Source organism: Trichogramma pretiosum, unplaced genomic scaffold, assembly GCF_000599845.2.
Source record: "Trichogramma pretiosum strain Unisexual culture from Peru unplaced genomic scaffold, Tpre_2.0 scaffold47, whole genome shotgun sequence".
NCBI classification, from domain to species: domain Eukaryota; kingdom Metazoa; phylum Arthropoda; class Insecta; order Hymenoptera; family Trichogrammatidae; genus Trichogramma; species Trichogramma pretiosum.
The window spans coordinates 1,314,434-1,336,293 of NW_019640859.1; the positions used below are offsets into that span (position 1 = coordinate 1,314,434).

Here is a 21,860-nt window from a genome sequence, read left to right on the forward strand (position 1 = left end):
CGAAGAATGATTTGTAACTGATTAACATATATGAAAGCCTCAGTGAATTTCTCATTTTTAACCAAGGTTTTACCACTAACGTAAAACTAATTTGTAATGTGGGTGGAGAGGATGATAGATCTTTATTAATGGTTGGTAAATCCACATATTAGTACAATTCTCCCATTTATACTTCTTAGAATGCATTTTTAAAGAATAAATTTTTCATCCTTTGACTCAAGTATTACTATCAATTTTGACCAGTAAAATCTCAGAAGAATATCTGTCAAATGTGCATTTAGCACATGAGTCTGAATATAACAATGAAATAAACTAATATGAGGGCGAAAAAAATGTACACAATTTATTTAATTTATATTAATCCGCACATTCTTAAAGAACTCCATTTATTATTTTTTTCCATTCTATAATTCCATTGAATTATAGTTATAGTTGTACAGCTTGGGGGACTTGATTGGAGGAGTTGATTGTAAATAAATAGAAAATCACAACTTATCGTAAAGTATCTTTATTAGAGAATAAATCGAAAAAGGATTTACAATAAAATCAAGTAACGAAATTAAAGAATGAAAATTAAAACATAGCTAAATAATTCGAAACATCAGATACATGAGAACAGCTGTTATATCATGTGCAGCTGTAAGATATAACATTTAATGGGAGAAGAACTTTTGGAAAAATTATGTAACTAAATTTTTCTTTTTCTTCCCACTGTATCGTTTGCAGTTCAACATTTTTTATTTTTGGCTGAGATACTTCTCTTCTGCCATTTTTTCGGCATTTTCTTCTTGCACTTTGATAGCTTTGAGACGAAATCAGATGCATGAAACTTTAACGATTAAGCGCCTACGCGACCGCAAAAATGTCGCAGCAACCATCCAATCAGCTAAGTAAATCGAATGTCGCAAAAGCGCGTACCGCTCGCCCAAAAAACTAACATGACAATTTCGCCTCCTCTCAGCACATCGGGGGTATAGCTCAGTGGTAGAGCATTCGACTGCAGATCGAGAGGTCCCCGGTTCAAACCCGGGTGCCCCCTCACCTCTCTTTTTGGTTTCGTTCGCGCCGATCGTCGCTTCTTTCTTTATATCCGATTAGCATCGAAATTAATATGAAAACATGATATTCGTAATTCCGTTGATACATTGGGGGTATAGCTCAGTGGTAGAGCATTCGACTGCAGATCGAGAGGTCCCCGGTTCAAACCCGGGTGCCCCCTCATATCTCTTTTTGTCGGATTATTTATGCAATTGCTCATTTTTATGATTGATTGATTCGATTGATAATATCTTGCTTACGACATATTGGATGGAACACATCCAATTTTTGATGTCATTTTTCAGTCTACATTTTTCAATAATTTTATTATTATTTATATGAAATAAATCAGCTATTTGAAAAATAAATATATGTAATATTTGAAACATTTCATAGACTTTTTTTTTAAAATGATTTTGTAATATTTAAATTTTTTTTTCGTAAAACATCCTGTCATACCATACATTTCAACAATAATTAAGAAGAATCAGATAACAAATATTTTATGGCTTATGAATTTTTAAACTGTTTTATAATTATTATTACCCAGGACAAAGACTTCATTAAATACTTTTTTTAATATTTAGATATACAGTAGAGCTTTTCTCTGTCCGACGGATCCAGAAAAGCTCTCCAGTCTTAAACGCGAAAAAACCCTTTTAAGTCCGAATGATTGACTCGGGACCGTTTTAAATTATAAAAAATTTAATTTCATTATGATTTTATTTTTCATTTTTCTTATTCAACAGTAAACACATTTTTTTTAAGAGAGTCTTTAATATGAGTCCCAAAATAAGTACTCCGAAAGTAACAGAAAATTTTAAATTAATCAAGATGTTGCAAAAAGACGTAAGAAAAATTACGATGCAATTATATGTTCAATAATTCGAAATAACTTAATTCACGTAACGATCACACAAATCAGTTAATACATTTTTACGACCAGTGAAAAAAAACTTGAATCGATGCGTCACGAAGATCAAAAATTATTCGCAAAAAGCCAAACCCGAGGCATGCATATTATCTGTCTGCTGGTGACACGGATATGTAATACACATACTACGCGTAAAGACATGGCCGCAACTAATCATACGTTCGCGATTCGCTTCATTATTATTGATATGTTGCAGTAAAATAATAACGAATCATTGTTGTAGTGAAATAGGTTCTAATCATAAGCCAATGAGCCTCTGAACAATCGTGAAAAGGAAATAAGTGCACTGATTTTTTCTAGCGAGAAGCCGAGTGACAAATTTAAAAAACTTTTCGCGAATTTGACGTTGGAGATTACAAAAACATGAATTATAATCAGTCCAGAGGGAGAAGGGGTGAGCATTGTGAGTGTTGTTATGACAGTAGCACCAGTGAATTAATGAATGATTGTTGATTTATTTTCTAAATTGAAATGATAATGTAATTTGCGCTATTTTTAAATGGTTGATGTACCGATTTAGGTTAGGTTATTGCACTCGTATCGCGTCAATATGGAATTTAGTTTGACTCAGTGACGTGTTGTTTCGTACAAAACGTTTACATCTTTTTATCTGTCAATTTATAGGGAAACCGACAGTACTCGATCCAAGTATAGACACTACACCAAGTGCAAATATGCCAACAACCATGCCAGATCCCTACAGTTACAATCAGCAGGTAGATGTTTTTAGAAATGAATTTAAAACAAATGTAACATCTTGGTGTCTAATTGTAGGTACCTATGAACAATGGTATGCCAGCAGACTATGGTTTTAATGTACCCAACCAGGGTGTTGGACCTGGTTCACCTGCTTATGGATTCAATCAACAGCCTCCTCCAGCTTATCAACCTTCCCCTGTGCAAACATTTACTCCCAGCGTCGCCAGGAATGATGGATTTTCAACCGGAGGAGCTCAATTTGCAACTCAGTTACTAGCAGAGCCTTTAGTTCAAAATATGGCTATGTCTTATGGAAATGCTTTGGCCAATTCAGGAAAACAGCAGTTCGAAAGATTTGTGCCTATTACAGCCCTCAGATACTATTTTGCAGTTGACACTGACTATGTTTTCATGAAACTTATTTTACTTTTCTTCCCATTTACACACAAGGTATAAAATATTTTTTAAAATAGTAACTGTTCAAACTTTAATATAAACAATTTTTTTCAGGATTGGTCGATAAGATATGAACAAGATGGCCCATTGCAACCACGTTATGAAAAAAATGCACCAGATATGTACATTCCCATGATGGCGTTTCTTACATATGTGGTAGTAGCAGGTTTAGCTTTGGGTACTCAAGAAAAATTTACTCCTGAGCAACTAGGAATAACAGCAAGTTCTGCTTTAGCTTGGGGAGTTTTTGAATTAATAGTTCACATTGCAACTCTTTACATAATGAGTTTAGAAACCAGTTTAAGGTATTTAGATCTGCTCGCTTATTGCAGTTACAAATACGTTGGAATAAATGCTGCACTTCTGGTATCATTGGTTTTCAAAAAAACAGGATTCTACATTGTATATTTGTATTATAGTCTTTCATTAGCGTTTTTCCTGATAAGATCATTGAAACTTAGAGTGATACCAGAAGGAAACGGATCATATTCTGCTCGTGGTAACAAAAGGAGACTCTATTTTATTTTATTCGTTGCTGGAATTCAACCAGTTCTTATGTGGTGGCTTTCGTACCACCTTATTTAAAATTAGATTCTTACAATTCTCCAATTTATTTTTCTACAAAAGCATTTGAGACTGTTAGTCACGGACAATTTAAATTAATGAATGTAAACGTAAAGTAATTTATGCATTTGAATATAGAAAAAAATTTAATTTCTTCAATCAGAGTGTTGTCCTTTTTTTATTAGAAAAAAAATTTATAAGTATAAATATTAGATCAATAAAATGAACTCAAATTTTGAGTTTTAAAATGCCAGAAAAAATTTCTCCGTTATATAAACATGTGTTAACTTACTTATTTTGAACGACGAAGCTTGTACATTTTGTGATCGTTAGCAACATAATTCAGCTTGGCCAAGATTATGCGAAACGATTATTCTGTGCTTTATTATCCATTAAGAGCTACTTTTAACAATAGCTTAATCAATAGCTAATAAATTTTTAATGGTATAAAAAAGATTGAGTGTAAAAGTACCTAAATGTAAGTAAAAAATCTTGTTTATAGACTTTTTAAAAAAAATCACTAAATAAAAACTTGGATCTGTAAATACACTCGATGAACTTGTGAAATTTATCGATGAATTTCAGTGTCAAATTAAATAAAGTTAAATCTGTAATTAATTAAATATAATTTAAGAAAGTAACAAACGATATTCTTTTCTTAAAGCAGAAACCTAACGTACCTTCGACCGAATAATCAGTAAAAGAGAATTCGAATCGTTTTTTCACACACCGCACCGAGCACTAGCGAACTCTACACCCCACAAAAGCAACTACCAACGTCACATACACATACAACAACAGCGTCTGCTGAGTGCTGCTAACTGCTTCTGATGATGCTGCTGCTGCTGCTGCTGCCATCCCCCTCCACTTCGTTATCATTGTTTTCGCACACACAATCGCAGCAAGCCAGGCAGCTCAAGCTTCGTATGTGCATTAGGCTGGCATAGCATAGAGTTGTGTGTCGGCGGCGGCGCTTCATCCTCTGCTGCGCGGCTCTTGTTGTTATTATCATTATTATTATATATATATACACCGGTACCACTGCTGCTGCTGAAAACTTTCTATCCCGCAACTCTGTGTGATCGCATCAGTAGCGGGTGCTCCTGAGACACGGGCAGCACACAGGTCGGTCGGACAGTCAGAGTGTCGATCGTAGAGAGTACATATACATTGGAGCAGCACAGCAACACATACACCGCAGTATAGAGCGTCTGCTCTCTTTCTCCGAGTCTTTCTTTCTTTCTCTCTGTCTGTCTGTCTCGCGGATCGTCGCGAGTGACAATTGTAATATATAATACAAAACGCATAGCGTACGAGACAAGAGCGCACAGTGCGTGTTTTACTTCCAACAATAAATAATATGTAAGGAGTTACGAAAGCGCGTAGGTACCGATACGAGAAAAAAATTCCTCATCCTTCGGTCGAGAGACTCTCGGGAATTTGTTTTGTGGGTTCAAATACATCATCGTATAATACACACATGTTTGAGAGGCTTCGACGCTCGGTCGAGGCTATGTTGCCTTGCTCGACAGCGGCGGCGGCTGTGGCGGCGGCGGCTGCATCGAACGAAGCTGCATCAGCATCAGCTTGAGAGACAACACACGGACACGGCTCGATGCACACGATCCCTTCCTCGCAGCATTTTTATAATACAGAATCCGAACGAAGTGCTGCTGCTGCTGCTGCTACTGCTGCTACTGCAACGCGTGATTTGTGCGTGAGTGAGAGCGAGCGATATATATAACAAAAACCAGCTGATTACATGTAGGTTTACCACACACGGACCTAAATATTTACATAGCGCGTGTTACACGACGTGCGTGTCTCGCAGTGCAAGTGTTTATTTGTAACGTAATCATACATATTGTGCATTTATGTTAATGTGATAATTTCACTCTCGTGTGTCTGTGTGTGAATTAGTGTTTGTGCTTGTACGCATAGTAGTATAAAAAAACGAGTGGTGCATCACTCCATTTCTCTCTCTGTCTATCGCTGCAGTTTGTGCGTGTTTTTTTCATATATAATAAAATACGCACACACTCGTCTGCCGCCCGCCTGTGCGAGAGTCTCAGCTCGCGCGCGTGTGCGCCGTTGATGTATATTATTTCAGTGTCGTATATCATAATATAGAGAAGTACTCGTAGTAGTCTGTGTCTGTTTCTCTGTGCGCGGTGTGTATACTATAACACTTACACACTCGCACTCGAGAACGTATACGTATACGTATACACTTCTCTCAGTCCGTCTCTCGCACCGCGTCAAGTGGAGCGTGTGTTCGTGTGTGTGTGTGTTATACATGTGTGCGTTCCACATGCGTACATAAGCCGATATACACACATTTTGTGCAAGAGGAAAAGTACAAAAAGTGCAAGAAAAAAAGCAAGGCTGGGTTGAAAAATGGCGGAACGCAAGACTGGTGGAAGCGGCGGACCGGCGAGCCTAGGACTCATCCTGTCGGGTGGCTCCGGGCCGAACGCGCTCCAGCTCAACAGCATGAACAGCATGATGAGCGCCGGTGGTGGTGGCGGCGGCGGTGGCGGAGGAGGTGGCGGTGGCGGCCACCACCAGCACCAACACAACAATGCCAGCTCGCAGATCACGTCGCAGCAGATCGTCAGCCGACCGGTGCCCATGAAGCTCTTCGCTACGTGGGAGGTCGACCGAACACCCTCCAACTGCATACCGAGGTGGGTTCTTCGTTCTGCTAGGATATATTTCGCTCCTTTTTTTTCGGTGGAAAGGTGTATTATAATACTACGTCTGGGTAAGGAGAGACGACGTGCGCGGCCGCGTGTTATAGTATGGATTGCTGCTGCTGCTGCAGTTGACTTGGTCGTCGATAGGGTTGGGCGCGGTTTTTCGTGTGCATGTGTGCGTCTCTGCGTGTATGAGTGTGTGTGTGTGCACACTGCACAATATAATACGCGCGCTCTCGCCGAAACGTGCCTGGTACATCACGCTATATAGGTGCTGTGAGAGGAGCAGCGCACTGGCCAATGTATACATCTATATATACATACCGTTGTATGCAATACTCGTGAATCGAAAGAGACTCATGAATGGCGGGATATCTATTTCGCGATAGTATAAACACGAGTTGATAGCCCGAGCCAATGCGCGTACAGCAACACTCATTTATCAAATATAATATCAATGGGTTACGCTGCTGCCGTTGAGCTACTGTACTTCAAGGAAAATAGAGCTTTATACGCATGTGTATAAGCGTTCAGAATGCAGCAGCAGCAGCAGCAGACGGGGAGCTGCGCCCGAGCTCGATAATATTCTGCTGCTGCATCGATAAGTGCAGCAGCACTCGGAGTCTCGCGCGCGCGCGTATGCACATTCCAAGAGAGAGCGAGAGAAAGCCAAGCGCTCAAAGATTATTTGTTTACACTTTTAAAATGGCAGATTAAAGAAGACATCGGCGATGAGTAGCGACGACCGGAGTCCTTTCATAGTTGTTACATTCATAAAATGTAGCGAAAGCAAACTCGCTTGCCCGTGTACCCGCGATAATGATGAACTATATACGTTAAAAGCCCGTCATACCATTCTGCGCGTTGCATGTGTAAAGAGCCCGAGCTGCTGAACTAGTTTCTCATTTCTCTCTCTCTCTCTCTCTCTCTCTCTCTCTCTCTCTCTCTCTCTCCCTCTCTCTAACGCGTGTGCATTGTTAATGTGCAACTCTTGCTGCGATGATTATTAGAATATTATCGTTGAAAGCACGAGCGAAAAAAAAGTAGTTGAGTTGCTTCCTTTTTTCTTCTTCTTCTTCTTTTACCTTCTTTTATCGAGCTGAAATCGTGTGCTCTTCGTAAAAGGTTTAATCGCTATCGAAACGCCGTATCGTCGATGTACGCGAGCAATTTTGATAAGACGTCTCTCCCGTACTGAACGCGAGGAACGACGCAAAAAATGCGAAAAAAGTCCTCTTTCTTTCGTCTACTTATATACGTGGAAGTAAAGCCGCTTCGCACGTGCGCGAATATTTCAAAACCAATATATCTTTCTCCATCTCTTTAGCCTTAACTTATCTCAGTTCGTTTCTTTGTATTCATCGTCTGTCCGAGGAGCTATTTTTAACGCGAATATAATTTGCGAACCTCGGCGTGTTACTACCGAGCCTTTGTTGATCATCGTCGTCGCATATTGGCATTGTGCTCGCGGCTCCAAAAAGCAGACGCGCCTATACACTGCACAACAACAGCACGACTGGTTTTTTAATCTGGCTCGATTATTAAAAAACGACATCCGTTACGGATATGTCAAGCAAGGAGTCACTGAGCTCTTGACTCTTCTCTCTCACTTTTTGCCTTTGTGTGTGTGGTTATACACGGGCAGAAAATTTCAATGTCGAAAAACGAGAGAATATTGGATTCGGTCACCGCATCGTTGACAACACTCGGCCTCAGCGTGAAATTTTTCACTTTCGACGAGTCATCGAGTGTATACTCGAACACCCTCGCTACCAAAAAGTTCTCTTAATCACTCGGTGTGCCACATTGTTCTTCATTGCTGCCAATAGTGCATTGCGATTTTACAAGTGAATTTTTTAGTTGTTAGAATTGAGCCCGCGAATTTTCGTTAGCCAATCGTAATTATTTCCAAATGATTGAAAATAAGTTCGTGGACTTAACCATATAATCAAAAGTAATTAAAAAATTGGTTTTTCATTCAAAGGTTATTAAAATTTGAGCAAAAAATTTTTAAAGACACTAAAATAAATTTATAACGAATTTAAAAATAATATTTAATAAAAATTATCATGTTTCGTAGTAACTGATGTACCATCTCTAATTCTGAATCATTTTAATGTATTCTTAAGAAATATTTCTTTGCAAATACCAAATATTACCATATTGACTTTGCAATAAAGCTTCCATTACAAGAAATTTCTACGTTGAATAGAAAAATTTGAAATATCGTTTAGATGAATAAATCGCCAATAGATGGCGAACGAATATTTTCTAGCAAAACTCGCAATTAGCTAGATATGTTTGAAATTATTATATATACAAGAATTTTCACGCAACTTGGTTTTCTGAATTGTTATACATCGAAAGGAAAATGTGGGTATGCTTTTTCTGTAAAACAAGAGAAATCTAGCTACTGTAGTGTGCTAAAATATACCTGTCTCATTCTCGAATGACACATGTGTTGACAGCCGCAGATGGGCTAGTGAGGCTCTGTCATCATGGATCATTAAATTATCATTCTCCAAACTTCAAATTTCCAATTCTCCAAACTTCATTCTCCAAATTTTTTAAGTTTCATGTAATTAATAAAACAATTTATAAGCAATAAATATGTGAGTTTATGAAATACTGTTAGCCCTGAAAACAGTTCAAGTTTAAAAGTATTTGGGTGCACAAATCTATCATAATACAATAAAATTCTTTTTTGTACTATAAAATCATTAGAAATTAAACTTTCTAAAAATATAATTTTTTGATACGTCAAACCAAATGATTTTTGTACAACAAGCCAATCGGTCTAATTTACGTAGTTTTTGGGAACAATTTTCTGCCATTTTTACTACTGAATAAAACCACATTTTCTTTAATAAAAATGAATTAGAGAATCGTTGGAAATATAAAAATATGAGATGAAATACACTTATTTTTAAATTATCCTTGCTCGGCGACTGATCAAAGAATGAAAATTTTACGGACAGGCTGGGTTGTTGTATTTGCTAGGTAATATCTGCATCTCCTTATTTGTTATGACTGTCTTCGTCGTCGTCACCATGAAAAAAATAAAAACTATATATAAGCACTATTACTTTTTGGGGTCGTTATCGTTACCAACTACTGACTTTTAGCCAATGCATATCGAATAATTCCTGTACAGCTCAAAACTATAACAGGCATTGCATCGGCGAATTTTCTATGATTTATTCAATTTCTACGAGTCTATTTTCATCCAAGATGCCTATCTACGCAACAAATATTCGCCGGGTAACCCTGCACGCCCGTATAATACACTCTAGTCGAATTCGCGCCAAAATGCATTTTCAAGCTGCGCCAGAAGGATTCTGGAAAAGTCATTCGAGCTGACGTCGATGCTCATTAAATTTAACCAATGCTAACGAGCACTGTTACTTCTTTTATTTTTTATTTTATATGCTACACTGTATATGCGTGTGCGTATATATACGCGTGTGTCACTGAATGCATAATAATGGCACTGAGAGAGTCAACGACGACGACGTACTCGAGTCGGCAAAGTCTTCGTCGACGGTAATTACTTTTACTTTTTACAGCTGCTAGTGTTAGTGTGTACGTGTACGTACGCATAATACAAGTAGTTATGAATTTTATTTTCCGTTTCATTCTCTCTGTCTCTCTCGAATGCGCATGGGTACATACATTCGCACACGACTCCTTGCCGTAATGACCGATGTGCGCTTTCACGAAAGTCCAATTTAACTTTCGCGTTTGTCTTGTCTTCATATACAGCAAATATTATACATATTATTAGATAGATATTTAGATAATCGCTGCGAGCTCTCGCTACTTTACTCGGCTACAATAAGCACGATGAGCTTATTATACGGCGGCCATTGTCTGTGCACGCCTCGGGCACGAGCTCGACGATAATTAATTGATTATTCTTTTATTGTTTATTTACGGAATTATTGTCGAATAATTTTCGACTCGACTTTACTCGAGCGTCTGGTGCATTATGTGCTGCGCATTATTTGTGCTTTTGTGTATGTGTATGTGCGAGCTAACGTATTGCACAGAAAAGATAAGATGTCATTCAAAGCTTTCATAAAAGCACGCGTCGTCCTCTCTCTTTCTCCCGTGCAGAGTCACGAGTGTAAATAGCTAAGTGACGATAATATAAGACACACTCGTGCCTGCGTCGATGTTTTACAAAAAAAAAAAATAAATAAATAATGCACCTATTCACATTTAACCTATGTCGCACGAGTGGAAAAATAAAGTCGTGTTTATCGCTCTGAAAAAAGGGGCTTTTCATACTGAGCGATCACAGGCGCACATTTTCCTTATCTCCGAAAGAGCAGCATAGCTTCGCAGAAAATTATATTAATCAAGGCTCGTTCGAATTATCATCGATCGGAAGTACGTTTACGTCAGTTTTTCGTTTGAAATTGATTTCACGCGTTCGCGAAATGTTCGCTCTCTCGCAGCTGCGCTGTATATAAGCACGAACGTCCATAAAATAGGCTTATGCAAAAAAACAAAGTCATCTTTACGCTCGAAACGGTCATAAGATATAAGGCACACAGCTCTAACGGGCAGCCAGAGAAGAGTCGGGCGCGTTCGGTCGCGTCGAGTCGAAAATCTCTGGTGCCCTTGGCCCCGCTAACAATTTCTTTCTTTCTTTTCTGTGCGCTTGCACACACACACACACACACACACACATATACACAATATATATAGAGCAAGAGAGCGAGAAAGAGAGAATAAATCTAGAGCTGCCTCGCGTGTGTGCGAGTGTGTAAGTGGATTTTTGGCCTTCTACCAAATCTGTTAACAGCTAACTGGCCACGCACTTGCACACATGCATTACGTGTCATATATATTGTATAATTTGCAACTTGCCTCCCACTATATAGTCGGTCTGTCCCGGGACAGCTATGATGACTTTTACTATTTTATAATCTCGGAGCGACGAATGTAAAATGTTATAATATACGTCCGAACTCTCCCATTGTCATAGATGTGCGCGCTCGTGCTAAATCCGCTGACTGCACTTGCACACACACAGCTCGTGACGGCTGCACAGGGACAAATTGTCACACGGATTTGATCTATATATACAATAATATATTACACAGGCCGCGCCGGTAGTGGCTGCTACTGGGCGATCTGTTGTTGAGCGTTGGCCTGGATCACTGCAATCACTGCGCCTATATAGCTATACATACGTATAATCTCTCTCTCTCTCTCTCGATGTAACATCTCGCGATCTGTGCCTACCTATAATGTATACCTCTTGACCGCTGTCGCGCGGCGCAATCTTTCTGCGCGATTTTCTATATTACGCTATATAATAACGCGCGCGTAAAATAGTGTGGCGTACGCGGCTCGCAAAACGATAAAGTACAAAAACGGCTAGGCGAGCTGCTGTGTAATTGAAATTTAACGTCTCGTTGCACCGATACAGCCACGCTTGCAGCAGCAGCGCGGAGTGTGTAATATAGTTAGTTTTATTACTTTGCATTGAAAACTTTCGATTACAACTCTATATGCATGCTACGAAGAGAGCGAAACTATTTCAAAGGGCGCCTATATAGCTTCTTATTTATTTTATCGTTGTACTTTCTTCGGGACTCTTGGAAAATTCATTAACCTTGCCCGTCGCTGCGGCGCGCGACTAATTGCGACGAAACATTTTCAATACGATCGGGACGATACCGTATCATCACTATCTCAATCGCGCGCGAGTACCTTGACTGGCTGTGAAACAAAGAGAGAGAAAAAAAATTTGTTTGATAACGGAGAGACCTTGCCCTAGATAGTAAAAACACGTATGTGTACTTGTGTATCATAGTGGACAGTTGCGCACCCGCTTCGAGTCAGTGACCAGCTGTTCGATTGGGCCAGCAGCTTGACAGCGAGCGAAGAAGCAAGCGACTTCTCAAACTCGTTTTTTCTTTTTCTCTTTTTTCTTAAGCTCCCTCCGAGCAATTTATTAATAAATTTAATAATAGAATATAAAAGCCTCACTTGCTGTTTCATTGAGATCCATTTTGATATAATAAAGTTTGGCTAAGGCAAAAGCTCGTATAGTCACCTTTTAGTCCGCGAGCACTACCTGTGTGCCGTAGTTTTTTATTTACAGGCCATCGGGTCGTTCGTTATTGACTTAATTGATCGGAGCTTGCAACAAAGAGAAACGAAACAAAAACTTTTGCACGGATGTTGCACACACAAACACACGTGTGTTAAGCCGGTTCGTATATAGTGAAAACAAAACGAAGAATTTCGACTGTCAAAAATCGAGTTTTCGAGACTCGGATATCAATAGAAACGATTACTTATTCATAAGATCGAGTAATTTCGTAAGTACACGGCGTATATATAAGCCGACGATGAATAATGCATCGCTCTCTGCAAGCTCTGGGTAATTCAGATTGACTTTCATACCGATTGAACGTGCCGTAATTGCTACTATCGATGTAAATACATATTCTTTATTTATAATATCTACGCGTGTTCACGCGAGCAATACGAAAAATCTAGTCGCGTTCACGCGCACACGCGCCCGCGAAAAAAAGTCCGAGAGCTTCGATGACACGTAGTATACATATTTTTAAAAAAGGCATCTTAATTTCGCTCGAGCTGCATAATAAATTCTTCATAAATTTCAATGAGTCTCGTTTATTTTCCGCCGCGAGCGCATTTGTAAAGGAAAAAATTCCCTACATAGTTCCTCCCGCCACGCGCACCGTCTATATAAAATTCACGACGTACGCGCGCGCGCGCGAGAATTGCACAAATTTCTCGGTATATAATTAAAGTCACTTCAATGAGCCTCTTTATGCGCAATTTTTCACAACCTAAAACGTAACGTCTAAATGTAAATCACATCACGATTTATATATAGGCTATTCAGAAGTTTCGCTATTTCAAGTATGCGCGCGTCCCGTGTACAGAGGAATTTTTTTTTTTACTTCAAAATTGCGCGTCTCGCATATCTATCAAAGAGCTTCGTTCTTTTTTAATTTTATCAAAACACTAAATCTTCGTTCGACGCGCGGGCCATCGCATTGGGAAAAGTCGCGCTCTACGGGCATTCATAATATACGTGTCAATGCGAGCGAGCGAGCCAATAACGTGATTCACGGGCCGCGTCGCGCGTTGAAAAAGCACTTCAACACTTGTCGCTCTCGCATACTCGCACACATGACAAACACACAATCGCACACAAGCACACACACACATGTGCCTCGCAATCGCACGCATTAATAAAGAGCTACTGCGCGAGCCGCGAGGAATATCGATTCGTTGTTTCACAACGTCGTGTCACGCCTGTCAATGATTCGATACAACATGCGTTCGATTTTTTTTTGTAGTGTTTCGTTTTGTTTAAACGCTCTTGCACCGATCGAGAGGCACATATAATCTCATTGTTGTCTTTGTGTTGAATGAAATAATGACAAATTACATATTATGTATGAGCTAGAGCTCGAAAACATGTAAGCTATATCTCGCTTATAGAGAAGCGCGCGTAGGCGTGACCGACAGCAGCAGCAACAACAGCGCAACAAGGCGTGTAGCTGCCTAATAATTGTTTATACGAACCCGCGCGGCGTACACGCACAAGATATTTAATTGCATCCGACGATTGACGAACGTCTGCTCGGCGGGCATCTTAATCCAAGCATAATGAAAATCGTCGTCGTCGTCGAAAGTGTGCTCGCCACGCGCTCGGCATGGTTAAAATTTTTGTTTTGTTGCTCTAATGCTCGCGCCCACGCACTCGAACCACGAACGAATTCTTTCGATACCAAAATATTTTTCAATCGTGCGTACCGCCGCGCGCGTGCTTGGATGTACTATTCATCAATTGTCCCTCTCTCTCTCTCTCTCACTCTGAATCTCGTGTCTCTCTCGCAGCTCCCAATCGAGTTATGTCAAGCGTATGGAAGGCATAATATTAGCATATCACGGACAAGGTGACACACGCCGATGGCCTTCGGCAATTTTTTTTTTCCTTCTCTCTCTCGTCTCTCTGCGAGTACAGCGCGCACATAGAGTCATGAGAGAGAGAGAGAGAGAGAGAGAGAGAGAGAGAGAGAAAGATAGAGAGATATATAGAGAGATAGGGAGATGGCCGAGCTTCGCGAAGCCCCTAATCGCAAATTAAAATTCACCAGTGACAGGAAGTACTTTTACTTGTGCATTCCTCTCTCTCTCTCTCTTTCTCTCTCACTCGCGCTCCAGTTTGATTAATGAACAATGAAGGCTTGCGGCCCCGTGTCTACGCAGCTCTCGGTTCTCCGCTGCTGCTGTGTGCGTATGCAAATTTAATTCCGCGCGCGCACTCGCAAGCCTCGACTATACTAGCTTGTATCTATCTTTGCGTGTACACTATGTGCATGTGTGTGTGTGGGAATGCGCGCGGCTCTCTGGAAATCTTCGTCACCTCGGAAATCTTGGGGCCGCGAGCATCCATTCGGACGCGCGGCGCATTAAGCTTTTCATTTTCACGCTGCTATGCCGCTGCATTCGCGCGTGTATTTGTATTGTACGTATACGTGTATAATGCATATGGATCAGTGGCTCGTACTGTTTGAATGTATTATTACATTTCTAAAGCTCTCTCTCTCTCTCTCTCTGGATTATAATCTGCATAGCATAAAGGCATATTTGCTCGCAGGCTCTCGCGGGGATCACCGCCGAGATAAGGATGATTTCGCGCCGAGCTTCCGGGCTAATTGGAAAAATTTAATGAATAATATTATTTAAATTACTCTTTGTGTGTTATTTTTATGTAATTCAATCATATCGTTTAAACAATAAACAATAATATCGCACGTCTGGCTTTTCAATACAATCTTATTTTGATGTAAGATAATGAGCGTCTGTATCGACACGTGTTGGTGGTTTCTTTTTTTTTTTACGGAAAACCCACTCCAGTGCTGCCAGAGTTCTTTGATGATGCACAAGCGCGATCATCGACGAAATCGTTTACAAACACTTACATCGACTTATTTATAAGCTACTTCGGCTCGCGGGGAAGAACCCCGAACAAGAAGTATAAGGTATACGATATATAAGTGCCTCTCGCGAAGTCGATCGAGACTTTGGAAAAAAATAGACAACACGCGCGGATCCGTTTCGTGCGCCCACGCATCGTACTCGGAACGATAAAGCTCGTCATATCTCGGGGAATCATTCAACCGCGTCAAACATTTCGCGGCCGATTTAAAGTTTATTATATCACGCGTTCTCGTGAAAATTTAAAATTGAAACCTTTCGAATCGATCTCCAGCGATCGGTGTAAATATATGCGCTGCGGCAGCTCGTAGTTTCAAAAATAGAACTACAACTACGCGAGTATGTGTATACGAGGAAGTCGATGCGTGCATGTGTTGTACGTGTGTACATTTATGCGCGCGCCTTCTTTAGGCATGCACATATCCGGTATGTCGTATACCGGCTCGCGCGCATATATAGATTCGCGTTTTACATTACATATATATACACCGCATGTAAAACGCGAAATGCCTGCACGCGACACACGCAAATACACGCTCGATCGTCGTCGGTCGTCGAGTTACGTTTGATGATGCATGATACGTGTATAGGTAATATACGTTGCACGTAAGGCACGTGATCACACGAGAGGCAGAGCATAGGCTTTTACGCCTCTCGAGTCTTTGTGATAGCTTATGCATACCATCGAGTGCTCCTATAATATAGACGTATGCGCTCGTTATACCTACACGCACACTCGTGTGAAATGAAAATTCTCTCGGGAGAGTCGCCCCGCGTGGATCGATTTTTCGTTGAATTTCGCGCGTCCACGTATCCTTGGCGTGTTTGCACCCGCGCGCGCGGGACATGTGCCTCGCTATTTTCTGCGCACATCGGCAAGATAACGCGATGCTGTTGATTTTTCGCTCGTGTACGTGCGGTATTTTAGGTATACTACTTTTAACGATCAACGCGGCTGCCGCAGCGGCTCATTGTCTGCGACTCTCGCGGAGTGTATGTAGCAGTGAGCGACGTTATCGCGCTCTCCGACTCGCGCTACTTTACAAGCGCACAATAAACATCCGTACAATACTCTAAGTACGTGTGTAGGCGTTGCACAAGACACGATTAGACATTGATTTTTCGACAAAATTATCCATATAGTACTTGCGTGATTTATACACGAAAAACGTATGCATAGATCGAGCGACTCGTTAAAAATGCATTTCCCTCTGCGGATGCGATTTTCCGGAGCAATTCGAGAAAATATCTATCAGCCCGTAAATCCGAATGCATACATACACATATGCTTCCTTGAAACAAGTTCTCGCCCATACGGCTATGCGCGCGTGCGGCTGCGGCGGCGATTCGCCTCGGGGGAGTACGTGCCTGTCTCTACGACGACTCGAGTCCTGCACACACACACACACACTCACATTCGCAACCCCTGTTTATATAGTATGCCGCACGCGATATTATAAAGTGGATATACAAATCGAATCTTCGCGAAATGTGCTTTCGAATGCTGTGCTTCGCCCTCGCCTGTGACTAGCCGCACACGAGCGAGGGAGATCTCGTTATACTTCGCTTGTTTTCGCGTTGCATTGAATAAACTCGAGCGTGAAAGCTAACCCACTGCCCCCGCAGCTTCGCCCGCTGAAATTGTTGAACATTTTTTGAGCTCTTTTTTTTTAATTGCGTCGTGCTTGCGTGCATCGATGTTTCGAGCTTTCATTACACCGAGCTTCGCGTTCGATGCGTACATGGATTATCTTTGCCGCGACTCATATATTAGGCTTATTTGTTTAATAACGTAATTTTACCTGTATATACGTCGTGTGGACTTAAAAAGTCTCCGATTGTACACGAGCGTGCTCCTTTTCTTGTTGGGCCTCGCCGCGCGCCGCTCTATGCACGCAAGCGCGAGTCGTAAAAGTCGGTTAAACATGTATGAGAAATTTATTTATTTTTTGTCTCGAAAGCCATGTCGTGTTCGTTTCTCACTCGGCGCGACTTTGACAGCTGCGTGAATCATTTCTGTATACCACTAATATCGGTGAGAAGAAATAAAAAGTGTCACTTAAGGCACAGAAAGCGAGTATACGATAAGAGCTAAGATCCACGGAAAGATAAATGCGTTTCATCCGAGGCGTTTTCACCTTTCTTCTCTCTCTTATTCTGAGCTACTCAATCTTTTCAATAATGCTATCGATTATTCGTATATCTCTTGTCGCGTCGTAATGAATAACGATAATCCTCGAGAATCGAACGAACGAGAATTAAAAAAAAGTGTATCGATTCGGTGATTTCATTAAATTACTCAGTCGCGCGAGGACTAATTGCCGTCGTTGTCGCTACACTCTCGCTCGCACTGATGAATTAGCCTTGCTTTCCTTAAACAATATCAACGAGCAGCAAGCTGCGCGCTGAACATCGTAGTACTCGAGCGTGTGTATGTATGTGTGTGTGTGTGTGTACGTGTGTTTATACGTGCGCGAGGCAATCAAGTTATAAAAAGCCTCTCCAAGTACAAAATTAGAACTGCAACAGAATGCGATCGTAGCTCTGCGCCAGTCGATTCATTAACAGAGATGTCGATGATGAAGAAAAGCAAGAGAAAAATCGCGTGGATAAACATACACGGATTGGTTTTACCGCGTTTGTATTCCGATGCTGTATAACGAGTGTGTAAACGACGGTCAATCAAAAAGCTATTTGTACGATGTGAGCTGTTGCTGCTGCTGCTGCGGATGTGTATATATTAGCGCATTAAGCCCCGGCTCCTTTACGATATAATATAAATACGCTCGAGACTTTTCGTTAAAAGACTTGGTTGCTCGAAGACCGCCCGCGCGCTCTGCTCGAAAGGGGTTGTAACTACACTGCTTTATGGCATCAATTTAACGCCGAATGTAACTCGAGTATGTAAAATCCTTACAATATAGATGTATGCAGAGGACGAGTTACTTTCTACACTTTTTTTTATTGGAATCGAAAAACACAAAGTTACATTGATCAAAGCACGTTGAGATTTTATGTTTATTATTTTATGTTTATTATTTGACGTAGTTTTACAATTCAACTCTGAGTTTAAATCTAAGAGTGATAAACGCTGAAGCATTGATCGCGACTCGCTCAAATAGAAATGGAGCGAATCAATAATTTAAGAACAAAAAACAGATTGCAGGGCGTTAAGGAAATCCGCGCAACAGTAAACACGACTTTACTCGCGCGTTGTTGGAGTTATACGCGTCTCCGTTTCCTTTATATTTCTGGCGCTACGTTGTGCAATCGCGCAAGCACGAGGATATGCTTTTAGGAAAGCGACTATATAGGCCGCTGCCGCGTAATTCGAATTCGCCTTTTAAATTAAATAAACTCCATTGTATGCGCTAGTTTTCCACCGAACGAGACAGGTATACAAACAAAAACAAAAGTGGAAATTCAATAATACGGCGATGAAGCAATCACACAGAAGCAGTCACGAGACGTCGAGCCATTGTAAAATGGAAATTATACAGCTCTTATCTTACATTTCCGCATTCGAATCAATAATTTTTTGTTCGTTGCCCGCTCTGCTCGCGCGTTTCCTGCAATTCCCCGAAATCACTTATCCGAATCGGCGTATAATATTATTAAATCGTTTGCCAAAAAATCACTCGCTTCGCGTAACGCTCGGCGTTCGGTCGACTTTCAATTTGTAGCCGAGCGCAATTACCAATTCTTGAGTAATTTTTTACGTCGTCGTCGTCGTCGTTGTCGTTGTTGAGGCGAATTAGGAGCATACACGGTTATATAAATTTCGAACTGATTTCCAACTCCCCCCGAGAGAGAGAGAGAGAGAGAGAGAGCCGCTCATGCTAGCACCCGCCATCGCAGCCTTGATCTATTTATTTGAAAATCGCTGCGCCGCGCGAGCTTGCGAGCTTGCAAGCTCGCGAGCGCGCGTGTTTCATGCATAATAATGCCATACTTATAGCATTATCAATAATTCATCGTTTTGCGATGCATCGGCGCCCATTCCGTATCGCTTTTCTCAAGAAAAAGGAAAAAAATCTCAACTCGAATACGAACGACACACACGTGTGCTCAATGAATATCACCGCGCGCGCTTATGAGACTCGCGCCATCGTTAATTATGGACACACTGTATTGTCGAGAGGTAGCTTCGTCGGTGATTTAATACTCGCGACTTTCTTCGAATACGCGACTCTCGTGCGCCTATGTAGTAGTAAGTATATACACTCGAAGTGAGTTTATGCGCGCGCGAGGAGCTTGCCAAGAAAATGCCAATCAAGCGCTCGTCTCTCCTATTCCTCGTTGCGTCTCTGGTAGTTAGCACGTGGGGACTCCCCCCATTCACGACCACCTGACGATTTTCCCTGTTATAATTGCTGAGCCGGGCTACGACGTATTTATACATTACGTACACTTCTAATACATCTGTGAGTGACTATATGACTGATTTTCTCCAAACTAGCGGGATCGCGGTCCCGTATTTTTATATTCGGCGTTGCGTGACGATTGAAAGGGCCGCAAATTGACAGACGGCATCGCTAATGGCTCGAGTTTTTCCCCGAGTTTTACCATTGAAACATTTCAAATTCTCAAACTTTTTTCAAACTTACATCATTTGGGACAAGAATTTTGATTATTATCGTGCCAGCTGACAAATCAAGGACAATAACTTTATTTTCAAATCTAATGAAGTCAAGAGGCTCAATGCCGTGAAAAATATCAAAACATTAATATTTCATTACCTTGCCTGCCGTTACTGGGTCAAAGTTGGAAAATTCTTTAATTTTATGTATGGAATTTCAAATGAAATTTTCATATTGGATTTGAAGTTGTCCAGACTTCTGTTCCGAATTAATTTGGCCGTAATCGAAAAACGTAATTTCGGTACAAAACTCATCCATATTACCTGCATTCGAGACTAGACCGTTACTAATGCTGTACGGCTGTATCGCATTACAGCTATGACGCGCTAATATTAACTTTTCCCTCTCTATATCCGACGGCATGCACGAGTTTGTCTCTCTCTTTTTTTTCTTTTATACGCAATGCAGATAATATGTGCAGCACACTTGCGGTGCACACATACACACACACACACACATATTCACGCGGGTGCGTGACTCGCTCTCGTGATGCACTATTTTTTTTTATATTTATGTGTGCATACAGAGCGAGCTATTAGGCTATATAATATTTCGATGTATTACGCGTCGCAGTTGTCGTCGTCGTCATCGTCGTTCGCCTGAGTTTGGCATTAAGTTTTGCCTCTGGCTGTCTCTCTCTCGCTCTCGTGCTCGAGAGAGAGAGGCAGAGAGGGACCTTGGACGATCGACACCGGCGCCAAGACGACGATTTTAATTTTAGCAATAAACTCGCAGGGGGTTGCGATTCGCATTCGTCTTCTACTTTTTTATCCAACCGCGTGTGTATACTAAGACCACGTGTGAGTCTCGCTCTGTCTATCTCTCCACATATATGCACCGCATTGCAGTCTGACTTGTCGTCATATAGTAGTATAGCAGTACTACACACTAAAAGTGGTAGTAGTAGTAGTAGTCGTCGTAGCAGCAGTCGTGCGAAGTCGAAACCCGGTAATGCAGTGGCATTTAAAGGCCATCAGTGTTGTGGCATCGTCGAGATCGTAAACATTGAGAAACTCAAGCTCTCGCAAGCTTATAATTGCCTCTCTCGGCGTGCGCGTCTACGTTTGCGCTCGAGCGAGCGAGATGTGCGTCGATTATAATTACCGTTATTACGCGAGCAAAAGTACTTGTCGTCGTCGTCTCAGCCGTCGTTGCCGATAAAAAAGTGAGAATGTGAATTGATCGATGCTCGAGTGTCAAAGTGCGCAAGAAGAATAGATCGGTGAAAAATATTAGCACGCGTATAGGCTTATAGCCAAGACGAGGTTGTGGAGTGCTTGGGTGATAACGGGCGGCGGAGGAGGAGCTGGCGGAGGCGGCCGGGAGACCAGCGGCAGCAGCAACTGTCTCGGGATATCGCGAGACAGAGGATGGACAAAAGGTCGCGTGAACTTTCGACATTTAATCGTGTATAGTTAATTAACGCGATGACTAAAAAAAGGAAAGGTATTTTTAATCGCCAGACGCGATTTGAAAACTTCCGAAAAAAGTCAATGTCGCGTTGGTACGCACGCACGCGGCTCTCTCTCTCTCTTTTGGCACTCCCAAAGTTCAAAAATTAGCCTCGGCGCACACAGCAGGTGACTCGTACAATACACGCACCTGCTGAACTTGTAAATCTTCTCTGTATAACATATAGTCAGATCGATTGAAAATCCCCGTGAGATTCGATACACGCGACCACGCGCCTTCGATCTTCGGAGCGAAATGAAATAAATGAATAAAAATATAGCAATAACTTAGTATCCATTCCACGTAATCGAGGCTCATGCGGATAGATATATATGCAGTATGCAAAGTCAAACATATGCATTGTTCACGATTTCCAGTTGT

General features: G+C 41.2%; 2 protein-coding genes and 2 non-coding genes across 11 annotated transcripts in view; all 4 read left to right on the forward strand.

Moving 5' to 3' along the window:
* Positions 1-967: 967 nt before the first annotated feature.
* On the forward strand, positions 968-1,039 carry Trnac-gca. Its single transcript has one exon. It is a non-coding gene; the product is annotated as a tRNA-Cys (tRNA).
* A 108-nt stretch (positions 1,040-1,147) lies between these two features.
* Trnac-gca lies at positions 1,148-1,219 on the forward strand. The gene has a single exon. It is a non-coding gene; the product is annotated as a tRNA-Cys (tRNA).
* An 864-nt stretch (positions 1,220-2,083) lies between these two features.
* LOC106654402 (protein YIF1B-A) lies at positions 2,084-4,279 on the forward strand. Of its 2 annotated transcripts, none has more exons than XM_014374245.2 (4): positions 2,084-2,366; positions 2,597-2,688; positions 2,747-3,121; positions 3,182-4,279. In XM_014374245.2, the coding sequence occupies exons 1-4, from the start codon at positions 2,336-2,338 to the stop codon at positions 3,710-3,712; spliced, it is 1,029 nt and encodes a 342-aa protein (XP_014229731.1). In that variant the 5' UTR covers positions 2,084-2,335; the 3' UTR covers positions 3,713-4,279. The 2 variants fall into 2 exon arrangements, with proteins under 2 accessions (XP_014229731.1, XP_014229730.1); XM_014374244.2 differs by having other exon boundaries at positions 2,084-2,375; positions 3,182-4,277.
* Positions 4,280-4,668: 389 nt separating this feature from the next.
* LOC106654459 (phosphofurin acidic cluster sorting protein 2) overlaps positions 4,669-21,860 on the forward strand; it is a 36,957-nt gene continuing 19,765 nt past the window's right edge. For 4 of the 7 annotated variants that reach the window (XM_014374357.2, XM_014374358.2, XM_023463682.1 and 1 more), the window contains exon 1: positions 4,669-6,378. In XM_014374357.2, coding sequence (XP_014229843.2) covers positions 6,089-6,378 — 290 coding nt within the window. In that variant the 5' untranslated portion in view covers positions 4,669-6,088. Of the gene's footprint in view, positions 6,379-21,021; positions 21,409-21,860 lie in introns of those variants that run through there. The other 3 variants (XM_014374360.2, XM_023463683.1, XM_014374359.2) reach the window with 2 other exon arrangements.

Bases quoted from the DNA above. Each gene is read 5' to 3' on its own strand.
- LOC106654402 (XM_014374244.2), top strand. From the start codon at position 2,336: ATGAATTATAATCAGTCCAGAGGGAGAAGGGGTGAGCATT. The intron at 2,689-2,746 runs GTAGATGTTTTT...GTCTAATTGTAG, and splicing joins CCTACAGTTACAATCAGCAG to GTACCTATGAACAATGGTAT. The intron at 3,122-3,181 runs GTATAAAATATT...AATTTTTTTCAG, and splicing joins TCTTCCCATTTACACACAAG to GATTGGTCGATAAGATATGA.